The 22363-nt window shown below is 36.5% G+C and overlaps 2 protein-coding genes across 2 annotated transcripts; both read right to left on the reverse strand.

Moving 5' to 3' along the window:
• Nucleotides 1-3178: 3178 nt before the first annotated feature.
• Nucleotides 3179-11450, reverse strand: LOC102804929 (uncharacterized). Its single transcript, XM_078008704.2, has 8 exons — nt 11277-11450; nt 9461-9588; nt 9014-9136; nt 8492-8595; nt 7682-7754; nt 6638-6699; nt 5398-5451; nt 3179-5202 (listed from the first exon to the last, which is right to left on the reverse strand). The coding sequence occupies exons 1-8, from the start codon at nt 11444-11446 to the stop codon at nt 5110-5112; spliced, it is 807 nt and encodes a 268-aa protein (XP_077864830.2). The 5' UTR covers nt 11447-11450; the 3' UTR covers nt 3179-5109.
• A 2309-nt stretch (nt 11451-13759) lies between these two features.
• LOC102805046 (uncharacterized) lies at nt 13760-21559 on the reverse strand. The gene is made up of 8 exons (XM_006815710.3): nt 21355-21559; nt 17180-17307; nt 16820-16942; nt 16307-16410; nt 15867-15939; nt 14855-14916; nt 14216-14269; nt 13760-13991 (listed from the first exon to the last, which is right to left on the reverse strand). The coding sequence occupies exons 1-8, from the start codon at nt 21522-21524 to the stop codon at nt 13899-13901; spliced, it is 807 nt and encodes a 268-aa protein (XP_006815773.1). The 5' UTR covers nt 21525-21559; the 3' UTR covers nt 13760-13898.
• Between the last annotated feature and the right edge of the window lie 804 nt (nt 21560-22363).

Here is a 22363-nt window from a genome sequence, read left to right on the forward strand (position 1 = left end):
TCAAGTTCTCTCAATCGTAGTATTCCATGTGATGTACACCTAATATGCCAAAAATGTGGCTGAACGATTTGAACTGAATAAAAATAGCAGACGAAAATTTGTTTACAAAATAAAAATACTTCGGTTGCCAATGAAAACCGGTAAAAAACAAGCAATATGTTTTCGGCTGTTATCATGGAAGGGACATGAACGTGAAGCTAACGTCTGTTTATAACTAAAACCGGGCACCTTATACGAGGTTTGCAAAATAACATGGCAGTCATTAGAAGTCACTTTATTTTATTGTTAGGACGTATTCAGCCGTTAAATGTATAATTTCCAATCGTTTTGCGATAGTATTTTCTAGATTGGAAGCAGCATTTACATTTTATTCAAAGTTCAAAGCTGCGTTGGGATTCCGTTGACAGTGGTAACAATGTCGGCGCCGGTGATCTCTTACCAGTGCGCAACGTAGCCAAAATAAAAGGCATGATCATTTGGGCACTGCTATTACAAGACTTTGGCTGTTGCCATGGTAGCGGTGGGTCAGGATTGTTTTTCCAATTAGTGATGGTACGACCTGCCTGTCAAGTATGAACCGTGACAAAATCAGCCAAGCCAAAAAAAAATCACAGAAGAGTTAAAAAGCCATTCCTGCTGAACAGTTACTCTAACTTCGGGGTCAACTTTCTCATTAATGAAAAAAGATATCAAAAATTCAAATAGTAACTTTTTGCCCACACTCCAGCCGAGTACAATGAGCTATGTCTGAGGTGTTGTATCACAGGGAGTTGGACAAACTTGTGTATTTTAATAAATTATTGAATAATAAAATGTTATATAACTTTTCTTTTATCCCCCTCCCCTTCCTGGTATCTATTTCAAGTATTATTGTCAGGTTCAAATCGTTCACCAGCATTTTTGGCATGTTAGATGTACATCACATAGAATACTAGGATTGGGAGAACTTAATGTTTGTTGACCACCTGGAATCTGAGTTTTATAAATCTTGAAGGGCTCTCGGAAGATCCACCCGCTGCCTGGACCCGCAGTAAAATCTCCGATTAATATGGAGCCGCAACCATCAACATCGATATACCATGAGGTTTCTGCTGGCGACGTTGCGGCGTTACTCAGTTCCAAATAAAGATTACCAACGCCAAATTAGCAAAATTTAACCGGTAACCAAGACTCAGTCTATCCACGACAAGCAAGCAACATCACAAACGAGGTTGTAGTGTGCAGCTCACGAGTCAGCGACGACCGATTTCAACGAAAGTCATTCCGTCAGTGGAGTACCGCAGTTGCACGGCATGTTTGCCAATGCACAGATCTGTGGAGGAACTTTTAACTTCAACATCAACCGTGTATCGTAGTCGCCCAGTTTAAGTTCTGGTTCTGTCGTGGTCCCAACTAAAGGGCGACAGTCGTCGTGTCGCGTCCTGTTCGATATGGGACTCACAGCGACGTATACAATGCGTGTAAAATACATTGTTTATTTACATGAAATTCGAACACGCGCTGTGCTACGACCACCGCGCTTAAACATCCACGAGTTATTTATTCGGACAATGACTTAAATTAGACGTCTGATTATTTTATTTTCACACGTACAGCGACACGCGTTCTACACTGACAAGCGTTGCTAGGTCGCAGCACTGTCTTGGAGCATATTAATGGGCAATTGGGTTCCCCTATCTAAATTTCTATCCCGGTTTGTTGCACGTTCTTTTTTTAATATGAAATAATCAAATATGGGACATGTGTATAATAACAGAACCCCACACCCTCCCCGTGGCTTCGCTCGTGAAAGTACGGCAGCAGGATACACCGCATCACTCGTGAAAATAACTTCCATACGCAATGAAAGCCACGGGGAGGGTATCTGTCATAATACTTCATTATCACTGAAAACATTTTTCCCCTGAAATAAATTCCAGTGAATATGCCATTTCCCTAATACTATATTGAGACACAGCGCAGTGAAAATTAGATTCACATGTAATGCTTGAAAACATGTCAGCAAAAATAAATTAAGTGAAATTCTACGTGACTTCATAATAGTTGGAAATGAACACATTACACCCGACCCTACCACTCCATATACAATGTAAACTACACCCCAAAACATCCTTTCACCCACAGTTACTACTGTGTTTCACCAGTGTATTCTATTTGACGTCAGGAGAAATTAAAATAAACAAATTAATTATAATTTCAGCCTCTAGTTTACCACTGATTAAATAAACTACCTCGTCTTTATGTCAACTTGCAGTTATTCGTTGCCTACATCAGTGACTTCAAAATATATGTTTCAATCCCAGGAATTTCACTCGCTGTTAATTGCATGGGAGTGGCAGTCTTTAATGAATTTCTATTGTCATGTCAATTTCTTGCGATTACTCGAACATTAAGCTGTAACCACATACCGCCTAGGTGCTGTAATTAAATCCTGGTGTAAGCACCATATGAACTATGAACAATGCATGTGAAGCCAGCTGTGGGGTATATTCAATCCTATAGATTTCTCATTGTTTGGTAACTATTTGCTGCAAATGCAACAAAAATCAATATAAAAAATATTACCCACACAGTATTCTACAGGTTACTTGTTTAACATAGTGCCTGACCCCAGCATAGATATATATATATATACAGCATAGATATACAGTATATCAACCTAATTTGTTTATATTGACTTCAATATTAACTTATTTGCATAATATTTCAAATCCTTTTTAGCTCGCTATATTTATGCGAGAATGACACATCGCAAATAGTGAAATTATACTGGTATCGTGGTGACCATGACCCCATGGATTATAAGAATCGAGTTTAGGCTCATTCTTAATAAATCTAGCTCAAAACTAAGAAACAAAATAAGTTCACAGTTTGTCAACAACCCCATCCTCCCAGAGTGCATTATGATCAACATAACATAAAATATATATGATTGACTCATTGGGTTGAGCATACAAGCGGAAAGCCTTCTGGCCCTAACCTGATCGCTGACCACAAATTTAACACTGCAAAGAAGAACAGCAAGTAGAACCAGACTGAAATCCAGAAGACGTACCTACACACCAATTAGAAGACCTTCAATTGAGGTCGTTTGTTCGGCATGTACGAATTGGTATGTAGAAATTGAAATGAAGACACTTAAGACAATATTAATACGCTGGAATGAATCTAATAATAATAATAATAATAATAAATGGTTTATTTCTTTAGTCTTAAACCACCTAAGGCTTGCTAATTGACCTTTCGAACTCCCGCCCCAAACTTATACATTCCCCATTTTAGAATGTATTGACCCAGAAAATATATGGTACTGTGTAAATAAATATGAAAGGTTTTGAGGGCATATTTCGTGCTACAAGATGGACACGTGGGAGCAGTGTGTCTTGCGACTCTATGCGTTTTGAGCTTACAAAATCTGTCCTATCTTCGAGGGCTGCATGACACAATTGCTGAAATAATCTTCTTATTTGCATGAACTAATATTTATGAGCAATAAAACTACTTTTTTCAGGCACCAATGTCAATGGTATATTGAGTAATGATTACATACGTAATATGTACATGCTTATAATATAATACACACATCAATCATACTCATATTGAGTATTGAAGTTCAATTCTGAGCAATTTAGGCTATCTATATTTATGTGTTTTGTTCACCATTCAAACTTAAATGAGACATGTTTCTGGTACATTTAATTCCATGTTCAACACATAAAGTAGTCTGATTGTGTTATAATGCACGTCGATTTTGACAACACAGATAGCATCCTGTTTACATATGCAGGTCTTGATTCCATTATAAAGTTCAAGGCAAAATCAGATTTTTACAAAAATCATAACATGTGTGGTATAACATTTTTAATCAGAATGAACAAAAATCTGATCTTAAATTATAGTGCAGGTGGATTTATTTCTCAATGCATGAAATATAAAAATGGATTTTTTCTGGATTTAGTATGTCCATGGAGATAAAAAGAGAAGGAGTCACAGCCAAAATAATCCTCCTAAACTTCTTTTGTTTTAGTCAAGTTTAATCCTATAATTCCCTTTGTCTTATCATCCTTTCACCCCAGGATCGTCGCCGACGCGTCATTTACTCTCAAGCGTTGCTGCGTACAGTACACACTCCAAGGTCTTGTTTTAGGGTGTCGCAGTAAATGTCAAAGGGCATAAAGCATGCGCAGATCTTTTATACGTAGAGGAATCGTGTTTGTGAGAACGGGAAAATTGGAATTTTTTAGTCCAAAATAAAGATCGTTTAATGTTCCTTGCAATGGTGCATGACATGGACCGCACCGCGTTGTACCAGTGACTGAATTTTGAGGTTCGAAATGACACTTTTTGAAGTTTATATCCCGTGTATATCCTACTTCCTATGACAGTGCGTCAATTTTCTTTATACACCATGTACAAGAAAATCGCTGCATTTTTTTGTTTTCGTGCAATCATTTCGTTCACAGCACATGCAAAAAATTCTTCGTCTGTAATATGCTCTTCGATTTCGTTTACGTCTTCTGAATTTAAGGATATAGCAGTTTCAGCATCGTAGTCAAACTCGTGGGCGTTATCGATCGTCGCCATATTTGTTTAAAAGAATTGTCACGAAAACCGCCGAGTGCTGCCGAAGACGTCCGTAGTATGCTAATACATGGTAATCCTCACTGCGCTAAGAGGAAACTGTCCTCCTTGATCCGTTCGGCAAATAAACTCCCTGATCTATGTACAAACAGCGGCGACCATCCTGGTACCTCTGATCTAAGCTTGGCTGTGACTCCTTCTCTTTTTACCTCCATGGTATGTCTCTCATGAAATAAAAGCATAACATGTTGTTGACGCATTGTGACTAAGCTTTTACAACCTAAGATTCACTGCGTGTTCACATTGCTGTGTTTTCAACCACATATATGCATTATGGCAGATTTCTTGCAAATCGGTTTCACATCTTATAAATAATTGTATTACTGGCCCTGCATTATTAGATCAGCAATCTGCATTACTGAGCCCAACAAACCGCATTAATATACCCAGGAATCTAGCAGTGCAATGTCGAACCCACTAATATCCACGATTTAGTCCTGCAGCCAGTTTCAACCATTCTTTTTAACATTACTCGGCCCACTTGCCCGCATCCACCGGTATACTTGCACCAGTAATTTGGTCTGCTGCTGGTGTGCAAAGAAAAGCTGCCACTTCTGCAATCTGAAATGAATTAAAATACAAACAAGGTTGAACAAATCTTACAATTAAACTAGTAAAAAAATTTTTTTTTTACTCAATGTGTGAATTATTAAAAAAACAACGCGATATTCTCGATGTTGATGTATTCATACATGTACATTAATTATGATAAAAATATGTCAGCAGTTGTAGTACAACGTGTAATAAATAACATACCTGCTCAACAGTTACAAACTGGCCGGATGGATTTCTTGTTTTCAAAAAAATTGCCTGCGAAAGAGAGAGCAGTTGGCAATATAAATATGTGCATATAATAATAACCCATGTACAGCTGTACACTGTAATTTGAAAAAAATAAACATGACACATTCTAGTTTGAAATAAATCATGTACAGTTCATACAAACTGGTTCCTGTCAGCTATATTGATCTGCTTCAATATAGAATATATTGTATTGTACAGTAGTTGTAGCAGCACACTCATGGTCAAATCCTACCTTACGCTAAACACCAAAACTTACGACCCCCTAACCTGGGTGAGTGTGTCACATACTCAATAGGAATCCCAATTTCACTGGCCAAGATTCATTCACTATAGCTGAATTTGCTTTGTTCCACCGGGCCTTATTTGCGCCAAAAAGTCACATTGAATTGTCATTTGCTAGGGAAGATCGCGTCACATAGTCCCAAAAATGCGAAGGTATTAGGACGAGCATTAGCACATTCATTGGGAGAGACAACATTGACATTCACTTCCCGGAACTGTCGCCTTATCTGTATATGTAATGCAACAACACAAGCATTTTAATCACATTTTAGTGATTATTTTTGAAAATCGCAAACCTAGTGATTACAAAATCATGGGGTGGCATACAATTCGCGTCATTCGTTGTGAGAAAAAAAGTTTCTGTCAAAACAATTGCGGTAATTCATGGATTTGAAAGTCAAATAGATGACTGGGCGGGCACCATAGAAGTTTCAGAGCAGGAAAAATACACTTCATCTTTTATCATGACAACTGTTTGAAAGGCTTTCACTACTTAATTTAGCTTTCAAAACTTAGTAATTGCAGCATTCCAACATTCCATATCCGGTCAATAGGAACAGTGACAGGTGAAAGAAAAACATGGCAGGATTTGTGCGAAATCATTGGGTGTAAGAAGGAAACCAAAAATCCTTTATTAAATATATTTTATATCTTTATCATTTATTGAACAATAACTTAATTAGTGTTGAGGTAATGCTAAATAATCACGTGGTAAAGCCTTTAAAGTGCGATAAATTACACGTTGTATAGCACGAATAGCGATGATTTTTGGGCTCTTCCACGCATAGGAAAAACTATTGTGGCGGACATTGTTATAGTGAGCCAGTAATATATCTTTTGCACACATATGTATGTGTAATTAATATGCTGTAAGTACAACGCGACCCTTTGTTAAAAGATTTGTACTTACTTCACTTTCCTCTAAAGATATCCCCTCTATTTCAGCTTTTATTTTCATATTCTTTGTAGTCACTGAAATTTCAAATTAAAAAAATATTTTACATGTCACATATTTCACTTACAAACTTATTCGATAATGACAGATAACCTCAAACCAAACTTGTTGGCTTGTAAAAATGTTTACAGCCTTAACTGGCCAAAAAAAACATTAGCAGTTAAAACGCTAACGAAATGATATAACATTGAACAATGTTTGTATTGTTTCATCTTTAGATAACTCTGCACTGCAATGCATCATAGGCAGACCAGATGAAACTTTAATGTTTCATTTTATTTTTGTGAACAACACATTGATTTGAGTGCTGTGATGTATAGTACTTCTGTGCACTATATTAGCTATTGTTTTGTGTTTATTTTGTCTAACATTTGGTTCTGTCTGTCCGGCCAACAAAGAAGGGCTGACCAGTTTATAATGTTCATTTGAAATGACCTCTGCTCTTACAGCACCAGCTACCATAGAATGGATCCAATCTTTTTAAGTTCAATTTATTGAATTTAACAAGACACCACATACATAATTCCACAATGTTGCTTCAATTCATTTGTTATTATTATTTTTAAATATTATGTAAATCAGCAAACCATGACTTTACGTTTACTATCTATTGATAGTACGCTTATTTACTAATTTATCATTACAATCAAGACGTGTCAATGATTTGGTCAAGAATTTCAATTTTTTTCAGTGTTAAACTTGTTTTTTGATACTTTGTCTTGCCTTCCCTGTGTGAGCTATAAATCCCTATGACTCTTTGTTCTGTTTTATGTTATTTATATATAATATTTGAATAGTAGTATTAATTGGTTTAGTACTATTGTTCGTTAGCCATTGCCAATCATTTACACTTCCCACCACATTCCCCAAGACACTGACACTGTCTGCATGAAGGCTTGAGCTGAAATGAAAGTGCAATGCACTTATAACAACAATTAGTTTTAATAATCATTGACTCGTACACAATGGATCTCGAAGGTTCCTTTAAGATTTACTCACAAGATGTTTTAACCAAGGCAGGACATATAGAGTTACAGGTTACACCAGTACCAAAACAATCATTTGCCACTGTCTACGGAGAAATGTGAAACTGTAGTTTAAAAAAAATAAATCAATTAATGTTGTTAATTCAGATGCACTAGGCAAAGTCACGGTAATATAACTGATAAAAAAGTAATAAGCAATGCAAGTATCAGTACTTTATGAATAACCGTGTCTTTTCCCAGATTATATTTAAAAATAAATCGACTACTGGGATTTAAAAGTCACCAAGCATTACAAATGCACAGTTCCCATTATATGTCAAATGACAAAGTCCATCATTAAATGTAGCAGAAGTAGTCTTCAGTCAGCTATTTTTGTTCGAATCTTAAAGAAATATGATGTGCACCAATTACATTACCCGAATAGTAACGACAATCGACATCCATGTGCAAGGTATCAATTGTGTCAAATTTGAATGCGAGCAGCCAAAGCCCAAAAATGGCCCTGAAAGTACGCACTAACACACAAACACATGGACGAACGGACGGATGAGTTCCAAATTAATAGTTTCTGTTTTGCCAATATTGTTCAAAACCGGGAATAATGATAAAAAAACGAAAACGACGCGAACAATATGAATTATTTTATGAATAAGTTTGCCACAAATATGGGGTGCACACCTCAGTAATAATTAACACAGTTTTCAGTTGTAGAAGAAAATAATCTTGCATAGGCATGAAAACATTACTTTGTATGTATGGTAATAATAATATGTACATCTCTATAGTTAGCATCTTATGCATTTTTGCCGGGGCGTATACTCACTTTTGTTAATCCGTCGAGACCGTGTTTTGAACAGTTATATGCTACAAAGGTCTTCATCACTTTCTTGCTAAATATAGATGATATATTTATAATACGACCCCACCCTGGTAAACAAACACCGAATACAATAACGTAGCAACACAGGAAAAAAAATTAAATTAGTCTGTAATTAAGAGATGTTTTAACAGTTACAAAACGTGTTACTGTATAAACCTACATATCATTTAAAAGTTTAGATATGGGCGAATACGGTACTGCATATGTCGTAGCATTGTTTGCCCGATGCATTACGTGACGGCCAGAAACGCATAGATTGGCAAAACCGAGTTGTATTATTATGATACAACGATACAATATAACATTACTATTTGAACGCCACCAAAAGCAACTTTTTTGCACTTTTTACAAATAGACATGAACATGTACTTTTTTTCTCATATTATCTTTCAAAAATCATTAACAAATATAATACCAAACCACATACGTTAACAAGTATAATAATAGACTATGTGATGAATGCACCTTTCTTTTTCATGGCACCAACAGTCAGACGTACCAAGTCAAACGGTGCTGTTAAATTGAGCTGGATTATTTCATCCCACTTATCAACTGGAAAGCTCTCTAGTGGAGCATGTACACCGCAGCCTGCAGTAAAATAGATTAATAGTGGTTATATTTCTCAAAATGATTATCACTCAATAGTTACTGAGAAAATGACACATACACTTCGGCTAACTCAAATATCCAATTATAGTTGTTTACTATTTTCATGGGTGAGTCAAAACGATAACACAAATACATAACAAACAAATTTGATGTAATTATCACTGTTGCTATGATTACCAATATATCAATATATGTGGAAAGAAAAAACAAACAGGAATTGTAATGCACATGGTATGAATGCAGCCTTTCAGGCGTATTCATATCATTGATTGGTTGAAGAGTGGAATTTGTTGCAACACCAACCTGCGTTGTTAACGAGAATATCAACTCCATCTGGATATAAAGCCTCGATTTTCTTTTCACACAGATTCTCAATTTCAGATCGCTGAAGTAAATCGGCAGTTAGATAATGACATTTCACGTGGAACTCTCTGGAAACGGAAACAAGATACATATTTATCTTCAATACATTAAATATGGTATCATTAATTAAAGCGGGGGATTCATCGCCTGCGCATGCGTCAGATTAGTAGCGCACTTTAGGAGCGCATGCATATATCTATGGTGAAAATGAGAGGTATTTCAATGTGGGGCCCAGGTGCGCTTCCCGTGAATACACGTGCGTCTGCACACCAAATGTTTTCACTTGCCTAAACCATACCTGTCCTTGGTCCTAACCTAATTAACGCCAAAACGTGAGTAATATTTTTACATCCCCTGAACTTGGTTATTTGAGGGGATAAATGTTTTGCCAATGTATTAAAAGGCATTTGCCATTGATTTAGGTGTAAAAAATGTATCTACAGATACTTGATACTTATTTATTAGTTTACAATATTGCAACATAGTTAATTGAAGGACCAAATGTATCCACATATATTTGAGTGTTATTATAAATGAATACCAGTATTGTGAGAGTTAGTTCTCATATTTACTCATTTCGTATTCAGTGATTAATTATGTGAACAAATATTTGATATATATTCTGGAGTAAATATAATGACTGCCTTCAGTTAGCATAATCAATCATTCAAGTCCCTGCCAATTACTTTCCCTATGGTTATAGTTAGATGTGTGTTAAACTGAACAAGAGTGAATCAGGCTACCCCCGGATTTTTTATTTTTTATTCAGTCCAGCGACAATTTTACCGTACTAAAATAACAAGTATTAAACAAGGTTCTCGTTGTCTGGGAAGGTAGCCGAGTAGTACAATTAATCGGTAGTAACACTTTTACTAGCTGTAATCAGTCGTTAAAATGTTGGCACTGCCAATTACTATCACTATTATCAGATGTTGACGTATATCTAACTATACAAGAGAGGGTAGAGTTTAATTCGCAAAGGCAGCGTGATGGGAATTACAACTAACAGACATCAATATTGAAACACAAGTGAATATTCAATGCAACATTAACATCAGAAGAACAACTTATATTAGATTGACAGGCAGATATTTGACACAATTTTGTTTTACCTCGAAAACAGTCCGGTACGTGGCGACGTTGGGCGCTGAATATGGCTGGTTTTCTTTTTTAAACTTAATTAAAATGCAATCCCTTATACAAATACAATTTAAAAATATTATTTATTAAAATAAAATGTAATCCTATTATTCATTTATTTAGTTAGTTTTGCATATGACTTATTATTATTTCTATACATGCTCTGTTTACTTTGTTATGCTTCGATATGTTTCAGATCATTTGATTCACGTGTTTCATGACAGCTCTCATTGGGCCTCTAACTACTTCAATGTCCCTGTGAGTTGAATGGGAAATTGATTTGGTTCCGGTGAGTGTTCTAGCGTGATTCGAACAATCGGCGTTTATAATCGGCGGTTTTTCTTTTCTCATATTTGCCACGCCGTAATATGCGACCGTTTCATTGTGATTTTGTGAGTCTTGAATGATGTCTTATTTGCGTGTAAAGCCATGACCTAGTTTCAACCATACATGTTCAACCATACAACGAAGTTGTTGGCGTTGACCCAATTGACTATATGATCGTTACGCTCAACATTCTAGGATTTATTACCGTTATTATCATTATATTGTCACGCGAGTTGTTCCTCCATATTGGTAATGTCTTAAATATCTTTAAATTACGAAATTACCATACCTTTGCAACAGTTCACTGAGAGGTTCAATGTCCGCCTCAGCTCGCCTCCCATGTAGAATAATATCATATCCCTTTCTAGCCAGAATCCTTGCAATCGTATAACCAATACTGTCGCAGGATGTGGATCCAGTGATCAAAGCAACTTTCCCGATGCCCCCTGCATCAGCCATTGTAACGGCTATGAACCTTGACCTGGAGCCACTAGACCGCTGAGGGCAGCATTCGGACTACCACTTTTTTATCTTTTCGGTTAGGTATCTGCTTCCTGTACATTCGTGTAGGATGTCAATAAAAGTCATGACCCCGTCAAGTTCATTGCCACAATCTAACACGGTGCTTGGTAGAGTGTAGTTTAGCAATTATATGCTTACATGACATATTTTTCAGGTTCTAATTCTAGTTCTAATTGAACATGGGAGGTTTAAATAAGTACATATATAAAACACAATTTGTACATTCTCATAATATGATACACACTATCTTAGTAACCGCCTACAATCGGTTACTATTGGTAACAGCTCATTCTCGTTTATGCAATTGCGATATGGGGTTCCACAGGGATCGATTTTTGGCCTAAGATTATTTTTAATTTACATAAACGAAATAAATAAATCTACAAATGCATTTGGTTTTCGGCTGTTTGCCTACGATACCAATTTATTTTAATTCATCACAAATAATGCTATTAACCTCTCCAACATTACCAATGACCTACAGAGAGTATGCGAATGGTGCGGTGCAAACAAGCCCACTATTATTATTCAAAAAAACAATTACAAGATACTAAAAACCTCACTGTAAACATTGAGTATCAACGGACGGACTTCTATTGAGAGCGTTTCGTCGTCTAAATATTTAGGGATATCAATTGATCAAAATATAAATTGGAAAATTCAAATTGAAAACATTGTAAAAATCATTGCCCCTAAAGCTGGAATAATTTCTCGCATACGCCATTATGTTCATAGACCCATACTTTGACTATTATACAATTCATTAATTTCACCCTATCTGACATATTGTCTAGAAATGAGGAAATGTACACATCACAAATCTGAGCCCGATTCTCACAAAAAATAAATTGCTCGATTAATAACTTTCTCAGATTTCCAAGCTCATACCGCACCTACAATGTCAATATTGTAATTTTAAAGTTTGTGAAATGAATCAGATATTTCACATAATGTTTCTAATGGTTTGCATTTGTAAATACTTTAAAATTCCTTCACCACGAATGCATGTATGACATCGTAGATATACGATATACATCCTTTAAACTGTTTTCAGTTTGATGGAAATATCAGGGGGGATCTTCTCCTCTGGGGTCCTCCACACGTGTAAGGGGGAAATCTCGTCTCGGCTCTATATCTCGTCCCCTTGAGGTACGGGATCGGGAAAGTCAATTAAGCTTTACAGTCAAATAAGACACACACAACGAAATACGTTTCAGCTCTCGTCTTAGTCGGTCATTCGAGCACTCTATAAGCCACAGCGCCCTGGGGAAAAGTCCCCAAGACTATCGCAAGGCTGACCCAAGACTCGCCCAAGACTGCGTCAAGACTCGCCCCATGACTCTCCAGGACTGGACTGCATCTGTCCTGGTGTACGCGCCAAGACCAACTAAAACAACTCTTTATTCATTTTCAAAACCTTAACCAATTACAAAGCAGTATTAAGACTCTAAGGCATGGCCTTCACACATTCAGCCAATCACACTCAGTACTGAACACGTCATATCTTTTGATTAATCGTTCACTACATTAGTAATTGCGAATACTAACTGTCAGAAATAGTAGTCCGAATAGCGACGGTTATCTCGTAATTAGTTCCAAATCACTGAACCAAGTTCCGTCCGGAACGTCGTATGGGCCTAAACGATGACAGACATAACACAGCCATTCGCTAATAATCAGCTAATTAAGTCAATTAACAGATAAGCAAAAACAATTTCATCATAGAAATAACAATTCCATACACCTTATGCAGAACTTAAACCAAAATTGGTTTATGGTCGTGGTGCAATGTGTTAACATAAAAGCTGAACAAACAAATGTTTGTCTGATGCATTTTATAATATGTATATGCCGCCACGTATAGTAGAATGAGTGTAATATAATGCGCGTCATTTTTCAAGTGTGTCAACACCAACTGTTAATGACTTTATTTTAATCAGTTCACTATATTCCCACGGACGACACTTTCGAGTCACCCTACTTACAAATGCAAATTCTGGTTGCATTGGCCTCGGTAAAATATTTTCAATCAGCATATATACATGGGGGTACATGTTGTTTGTATCTACACTAATGCATGCAGCCATGTGGCGTAATCCAATGTGTAGTATTCTCATGGTTTCTCATTCACTTAGAACGAATTACAACATTACGTGTCAGTACTATTGATTTTACTGTGTATGTTGTGTTGAACCACATATAAACATGTGTGTTGGAATAGTTTGGATCACATAGATGCATTATGACAAATTTCTTACAAATCACAGTTTATTTCAATTATCATTAGGCCCAGCACTCAGCATTATGATACCAAGCACTCCCCAATTTATTGGGCCAAACACTTAGCATTATTAGATACAGTATTTGGCTTAAATTGTCAGACTTTTCATCAATTAGCCCAATGGCCAGCATCTACCGGTATACTTGCACCAGTCATTTGGTCTGCTGCTGGTGTGCAGAGAAAAGCTGCAAGTTCTGCAATCTGGAATAAATAGAATTACAAGAATGTTGAACAAATCAACCACCGACATTTATATTGTAGACAAGTTCAAATGAAAAATTTGCACAAAACTTGTTACACTAATGACAACATGCGATCCATTTTAAAAAAAGAATGTGATATCCTCTTAGTTGCTATACAAGTAGATTAGGTAAAATTAATGCATTTGTGAGAAATGTTGCGATTAAAATATAGTAGGTACATACCTGTTCAACAGTGACATACTGACCAGAGGGATTTATTGCTTTTAAAAACTTTGCCTGCAACAATGACAATAAAAGAAGTTGGCATTATACATATATCAAAGCGAATATGGGAGATATAGACACAATTTGCTTGAAACATGATATGTTCATAGGACTATCGTCAGCTGTACTACTCTGTTGTAGTATGTCCATCACACAGGCACATTGCAACTGAAGACAACATTATACTTTTCATAAAGCACCTGCGTAGGATGGAAACATGTTCAAATTGTTTTAGTTCTTTTAATCTGTTTGGCTATTATTATAAGACTTGTAAACAATATAACCATATAATAGCAGAATGAAATATACCATGAAACCTCAAGAATGTCGACCACATTTAAAAATGGCATTGAAAACTCTCGGCTGGTCGAGTAAAAATCAGTGATTACAAAAACATTGGGCTGCACACAGTGTGCATCATTTGTTGTCAGAACAGCCCCTAGATTACGACCATTTCGGTCACCATGGTGATTATATTTAATGAATGCAAAACAGTATTTAGGTCGCGGTCGCTACACAATGTAATACTAAGTGACTGACTAATAAGTGTAATGTGACCTCCTATTGATACAAATTACAAAATTCAATTGCACTTACCCGAGTTTCCTCGAAAGACATTCCATTTAATTTAGCTCTTGTTTGCAATCCCTTATTACTCACTAAAAATTAAAAAAAAAATCATATATCACATATTCTTCCTGACGGATACTCCAAACTCCAACTTGGTTTAGTATGTCTATTAAATAAATGCTTTAATGTCTCATCTAGCAAAATTGAATTAATAGACTCGACTGCTGTTGAAAGTAATAGGCCAACCAATCAATCAATTTATCTTTATCAATATTCCGTTTTCAAAACAGTATACATTACAAACTATTTTCTCTTGAGATAAAAGAAGAAATGTAAACACTTTGAGCAACAGCTACAACAATAAATCATCATTAAAAATTATGTAGCTATTTGATTAATATATAATGTTAGTTATATTTCACTTATTTCGCTGATGAATAACAATTTCACTGCATACTGCCCTCCATTTATTTTGTTTTTAACTTGTCACTGAATGCAAATCCCAGGACAGCTTCTCCTTAACAAATCTTTTTTGAAGTGACATTTGGTATTTGCTAAACTTTTACAAGGTTGGTGTTGTTGGCTTGGTACATTTAGACGTGATTGCATTTAGCTTGACTGGTATCCTTTCTATTTTTGTAATTGATGTGGGTGTATTCATACATTCTTGACACTTGGGTGTCATTTCAATATGTACGTGTCTAGTAATCAAGCTCTCATATTTTTTTGATCAGAAGAACACAGTTAATGTGCTGCGTTTTCTTATACTAGGCAAGTCATAGATGGATTCATTTCTGTGTTAAATGCTTTGCTGCCACGGAGTAGTTCCCGTTAGTCTGTATTTTTTCCGACTTAATTTGGGTTATAGGAGTTAAAGAAGTTTTGTTTTAATTTATAAGCCACTCTCATATTGGGTTGATTGAAGCTGTATCAGCTGTTAATGTTGATATAGCATTGACCCACATTTGTAATACACGATACAGACAAACATTTCCTGATTATTCATTAAAGCAACGGAATGTGATATATAAATACTCACTAGATGTGTCAACCATGGCAGGACATATGGAGTTGCAGGTTACACCAGTACCAAAACAATCATTTGCAACTGTCTGTGATGAAATAAATCAGGTAAATCAGTTTAAAAGAAAATCAATAGTAATCAGGTGGTTAGTATGTATGTGATTTTACTTTGGTAATAAAACTGACGAAAAAAAAAACTGAACGAAGAGCAAAAAGACAGCTCCAGAGTATGCATAGCACCAACAATATATATATATATATATATATTATGTTACGAACAGTTGATAGACATGGCTATGAAAGAGAACATAGAGGTGCAGTAATTATTAGAAGATTTAAAGAAAATTAATCTAGCACATTCATGTAAACAAGCCAGGCAATGATAGTAACTTTTTCAATCATACAAAACAGGCTCACTACACAGGGACTTGTACATAAACCTGGGAGTATACTTACCTTTGTCAAACCATCAAGACCATGTTTTGAACAGTTATACGCTACACAGGTCTTCATCACTGTCTTACTGTATATTGAAGAAATATTTATAATACGACCCCACCCTGGTAAACAAATATTAAACAAAATAAACAATCGAACACGATGTGATTTCTTAATTATTATTTAATAAATTATTGTGTATTACATACAATTATAATTTATGATTTATTCGCTGAATGGTCAACATTTACAACAGTATGTTGATTCTGTATGAAAACGCATGCCCTACAATTATTTAATTGTTAGTTGACAGAATTCTAAAAAAATGTGTGTTAGAGGCTCAAAATAAAACCTGGGCGTAATAAATTGTTTTATTTTTAATGAAAATAATAGATAAACGGAGTCTACACCAATGCTCTACACACTAACATTTCACAAAAATAAAGTGAAGAAAATTTTATGTATTATAATTTAGGTCAAAATTAAAAAAGAATTTATAAAAAATTATAATTGATTATGTTATAAAATTACCTTTCTTTTTCATTGCACCCACCATCAACCGAACTAAATCAAAAGGCGCCGTTAGATTGAGTTGAATTATGGTATCCCACTTATCAACTGGATAATTCTCTAGTGAAGCATGTGTATTGCAGCCTACAAAGAAATAGATCAATAATAAATAATGTTTACTTTAATTACATTTTTGTCGGTGATTCTTAAGTCAATGGTTGCGTGAAAGTGATACAAATATCAAACAATTGAATTTAATGTAATTATTATCAATATCATGCGCATAATCAGTAAATGTAAAAAAGATAATATATAGCAATTATTACAAGGTGTATTCATATCATTGATTGGTTGAGATGTAAAATTTGTTACAAAACTAACCTGCGTTGTTAACGAGAACATCAACCCCATCTGGATATAAAGCCTCAATTTTCTTTTTACACAGATTCTCAATTTCAGATCGCTGAAGCAAATCAGCAGTTAGATAATGACATTTGACCTTGAACTCTCTAGACAAAAAAACAAGTTACATTTTGTTTATAATACTGCATATAATCTATAATGGCTGTACAAAGTGTGTTGCAGTTTGCTACATGCAGCCAATGTTTGCGTTTTTTCTGGACGGAATTTATCAAGAAGTAAGCTGCTTTTGTTTCAATTATTGATTGGTTGGAGTAGAGATATAAATATTAGTGATTCTATCGCAGTGATCAGTGACTTATTATTTTTGTCAGGGCACCAGTTGTCGGAAAATGTGTTATGTCTTTGACGGCATAGATATGAAGAACAGATGCCTAACCATATGTAGTCTTCACGACTTAAGTATTTTGCACATCCTACTGCCCTACAATTTCTGTTTGCACAAATATTGACATGTAACAGTATATAGATGCTTAGTTTTAACGATTAAATCAGTAGCTGCTGTGTGTTCTAACTAGACAAATCTCGTCTTAGACTCCCCTACTCCATGACCCAAATTTTTCCCTACATTTGTTGGTGCCGAGACCAGGATCTTGAACTGAAACAGAAAGTAAACCAAGACATCATCGATATGACAGAAAGTGACGGCCAAAAAGCAAGCAAGAAACGTAAGGGCAACAGAGGACAGATGACAAAACAGATTCACAAAGCCGAAGAACTCATGCAAAAAGACGAATTCCTGACATCCGATAAAGATTTGATGACTGCAACAATACAAGATATAAGGCAACGTCTGAAGATCATTCAAGAATGAGATGACAAAATACTGGATGAAGCCGGAAACGATGAAGTATACGCCAAAATATTCGAAGCAGCAGATGACTACGGAATCAACATAAACTAAACTTTGGTGCGTTTTCAAAGCTTTCTAAAAAAAATTAACAAACACTGGTAACAGACACACCCACATCACCTGATACTTCGATGACATCAAGAAGAACAAGAACGGTCAACCTACCCAAGTTACAGTTACCAACATTCTGAAATGGACCACGTTCATTGACGCCTTTAGGTCGTCCGTAGATAATGACTCTAGTCTGGAAAACATCAAAAAATTCCAGTACTTGATGACATAACTAAGCGGTGAAGCAGCAAGAACTGTCGAAGGTCTGCAGTTAACCAATGCAAACTACTCAGAAGACACTCTTAGAACAAAGGTATGGTCAACCACATAAGATTATTTCTAGCTACATGAAGGCATTATGATAATTCTTTATCAAGTATGACCAATTTTTACGACTATCTAGAAACCTATATTCGTGGATTGAGATCTCTTGGTAAAAAGGAGGATTCCCATGGCGATCTACTAGTTCCGATTGTTTTCGAGAAGTCGCCTGCAAATACAAGAACTCAGATTTCACGCGAACATGGTAATAAGGCCTGGTCGATAACAGAATTGAAGAAAGCCATACACAGGGAAATCCAAGCTAGACAAGCGGGTAATCCGATAGAACAATTCAATGAGCAACACGCCACTGAAAGATATTCACCCTCTACAACATCTTTTCATGTTGAATACAAGTCAAACAGATCTAACGATTTCAAGCCTAGACCCATCAAATGTGCATACTGCAAAGCCGCCTACTCAGCACATGCTTGTGAAATCATAATTGGACCTGATAAACGTATGGCTATAGTGAAAAAAGACAGATTGTGCTTTAACTGCTTAGGCCACCATAAAGTACATGAGTGCAAGTCTAAATATCGCTGTAAACTCTGTCACGGGAAACATCATTCTACGCTCTACTACAATGCTAAGAAGACACCCGTAAAATCACAAACTTCTGGTATTGAAGACACATACGTCAAACTGACACCAACTACCAGTCCTGTATTACTTAAAACTGTCTCTCCAGTTCAAGTAAGGGGACTTCTGTCAACTTCTAGCAAGTTGATTTCTTCAATAAATCCCCGTGACAATTGGTCAGAAATGATTTCATCATAAGTGTGCAACAGCTCCAATGAAAGGTGTCGCACCATTCATTGATCTAGTGCGTGCTTGACAAATATTAAAATTTGTAGGAAGGGGAGGATGATTTCCCTTCCATGGTAGACTAGCTACATATTTGCCATCCCTGGTGCGGGTCAAATTATTTTCTTTGAACTCTTCAAAATCAGTCTGACGGGAGTGTTCTTTATAAGAAATACTGATGGCTTGTATCCCAATATTGCGAGAAATTAAGTTCATCATTAGTACTGTCTACCATAACCTATAAATACATAGCGTTCATAACTGATTTATTCGCATGACAATTGTTTTTGTGTGAAATAAAATATAGTGTTCAATGAAATACTCGTACAGCTTCTTCACTTCTTTAGTAGTACATATAATAAAACAATCAATTTATCAAACAATCAATTTAGTCACAGAAGGTTGGATATTGTAAATTCCACTGGAGATGCAGAGTGCTAGCAAGGTACTGTAAATGTTGCTGAAGGTGGCGAGTACCAACAAGATACTGTAAATGCCAGTTGAGGTGCAGAGTGCCAGCAAGGTACCATACATTTTGCTGGAGGTGGAGAGTGCCAGCAAGATCCTTAAATGCCAGTTGAGGTGCAGAGTGCCTGCAAGATACTGTAAATGTCAGTTGAGGTGGCGAGTGCTAGCAAGGTATCATAAATGTTGTAGAAGGTCAAGAGTACCGGCAAGATCTATTAAATGACATGGGAGATGGAGAGTGCCAGCAAGATCCCTTAAATGACATGGGAGGTGGAGAGTGCCAGCAAGATACTGTGAATGTCAGTTGAGGTGTCGAGTGCCAGCAAGGTATCATAAATGTTGCAGAAGGTGGAGAGTACCAGCAAGACCCCTTAAATGACATGGGAGGTGGAGAGTGCCAGCAAAATACCTTAAATGTGCTGGAGGTGGCGAGAGCCAGCAAGGTGTCATAAATGTGCTAGCAAGATCCCTTAAATGGCATGGCAGGTGGCGAGTGTCAGCAAGGTACTGTAAATATTGCTGGAGGTGGATAGTGCCACCAGGATCCCTTATATGTCATGGGAGGTGGCAGGTGCCAGCAAGGTACCATAAATGTCGGTGGAGGTGGGCAGTGCCAGCGAGGTACTGTAAATGTCGGTAGTAGCGAGTACCAGCAAGTAGCAAGTTCTAGCAAGTTATCATAAATGTCGCTCGAAGTGGCAAGTGCCAGCAAGCTAGGCCATTTGAAGGGCATGGGGGTGAGTTCACGCAGTGTACTGTAAATGTCTGTAGAATTGGCGAGTGCTAGCAAGTTAATGTAAATGTCGGTGTAGGTGGCGAGTACCACCAAGATACTACAAAAGTCACATTCACAAAATATTGGAGGCAGTTTAAATCTAAATGATATTATTTTCATCTATATTATATTCATTTTTTTAGTTTTATTTGTTGCTAATACAAAATTATGAATATCCAACTATACAATCCCCTGAATCTGCGAAACATGTTATCAGGTTACACCAATTTTTGCTGAAAAGAGTGGAAATAAGTTGGCAACCCAACCATATATATACAAATCAAGATCCAACAAGTTACTTGTCACTATAGTCTTATATATAGGCTATGTGGAGTTCAAGGCCTTTAGTTCTTCAGGGGTCGGCTCGATCTTGAGGTCTTGTGGGTGAGTTGCAAGAACTGACTGAAGAGTGCTGGTTATGTACTAATTTATAGCAGATTTTATGGGTGGGGTTGAAGCCAAAATGAGGCTAAATCAATCAAAACATTTGGTGATTCGATTGGGTCGCGTATAAATAAAAACGCCTTGATTGGTAATGGGGTCACATGATCCGCCAAAATAGGCAATTGTGTAGGCAAATGGTAATTAATCAGGTAATTAATCAAGGCAGGAAGGTACAAACATTAAGTTCATTTTCACACTCCAGCGCCCTTTGTACCAGGCACAGAAAAAACACCATGACCTAGTTACCTGTGATATCTTTCCTGCGACAATATAAAAGAATGTCGGCAGAAACGAACAGGCACTCTCGGATCTTAACAGCTGGGCACAGATCTGGCGTGTTTTATTACACAGTGCGATGTCAGTTGATTGTCACAGTGTAGCCGAAGCTCAATATATCAGAATACCAAATTATCATACCTTTGCAACTGTTCCCTGAGCGGTTCTATTTCCGACTCTGCTCGCCTCCCTTGCAGAATAATATCGTATCCAGTCCTTGCCAGAGACTTGGCAATCGCATAACCAATACCGTCACAGGATGTGGATCCAGTGATCAAAGCAACTTTCCCGATGCCTCCTGCAACAGCCATTGTATCTATGATGTGACCTAGATTATGGATCTGGCCGCTGAGGGAAGCTTCATGAATGACCTTTTACTTTTAGTTGACCAAGGTCAAGTAATGTCATTGACAGAAAACCGGAAGTTACAGTGTCGCAAACCAGGACGGCTGACCCGAGTGTTCGCTAGAGTATCGACCATTCAGTTTCCTAGTTTTGCGCAGTGTCAGGTTTGGTAATGGTGAGAACGAAAGACAAACAGTAAACCGTGATTTGCGTCACAAATGAAGTTAAATATTAATTAAAATCAATTAAATTAGCTCGAAACCTATACAGGAATATCATTTAATTACAGTTTAATTAAAATAGTTCTATTTACAATATATTAATTTCAATGAAATTCAACTTAAGGTAACGAGACACGTAATTATTTACATAACTTTAATGTCAATTTATTTGTCTATTACGTACAATCTTTTTATTATCTCATGATAAAAAAACGTGTGAGTTGTTAATTTACATATGAGAGGACTGCAAATCGTAAGTAGCGAACCGCAAATGCACATCGCGGTTTCGTCGTGGCCTGAAGGAGCTTGCACTTCGACCCCGTCTGTTTACTTTTGAAAAGAACGACCCTATGAACATACCAAATAAATAAATATACCAGGTCATTGGCGTTGACGAGTATTTTCACGTATTTATAATAGCGATCGAACACATACCGGGTTTTGTAACGACATGAAAGTGGACTCGGACAACTCGAGATGTTTCCTTAGTACCACTCTGTTTGACATCAGACCTTTGCTGTTGGGCTGCATACCATTTCGATGTTCTCGTCCGCCAGCAAGATTCTAGTTTAAAGGGAGGTAGT

The sequence above is a fragment of the Saccoglossus kowalevskii genome, chromosome 1 (genome assembly GCF_978046115.1).
Source record: "Saccoglossus kowalevskii chromosome 1, keSacKowa6.1, whole genome shotgun sequence".
Taxonomy (NCBI): Eukaryota; Metazoa; Hemichordata; class Enteropneusta; family Harrimaniidae; genus Saccoglossus; species Saccoglossus kowalevskii.

Bases quoted from the DNA above. Each gene is read 5' to 3' on its own strand.
- LOC102804929 (XM_078008704.2), bottom strand. From the start codon at position 11,446: ATGGCTGATGCAGGGGGCATCGGGAAAGTTGCTTTGATCACTGGATCC. The intron at 5,452-6,637 runs GTAAGTACAAAT...TCTCTTTCGCAG, and splicing joins TATCTTTAGAGGAAAGTGAA to GCAATTTTTTTGAAAACAAG. The intron at 5,203-5,397 runs GTATGTTATTTA...AATTCATTTCAG, and splicing joins AGTTTGTAACTGTTGAGCAG to ATTGCAGAAGTGGCAGCTTT.
- LOC102805046 (XM_006815710.3), bottom strand. From the start codon at position 21,524: ATGGCTGTTGCAGGAGGCATCGGGAAAGTTGCTTTGATCACTGGATCC. The intron at 15,940-16,306 runs GTAAGTATACTC...ATTTCATCACAG, and splicing joins GTCTTGATGGTTTGACAAAG to ACAGTTGCAAATGATTGTTT. The intron at 13,992-14,215 runs GTATGTACCTAC...TATTTATTCCAG, and splicing joins AGTATGTCACTGTTGAACAG to ATTGCAGAACTTGCAGCTTT.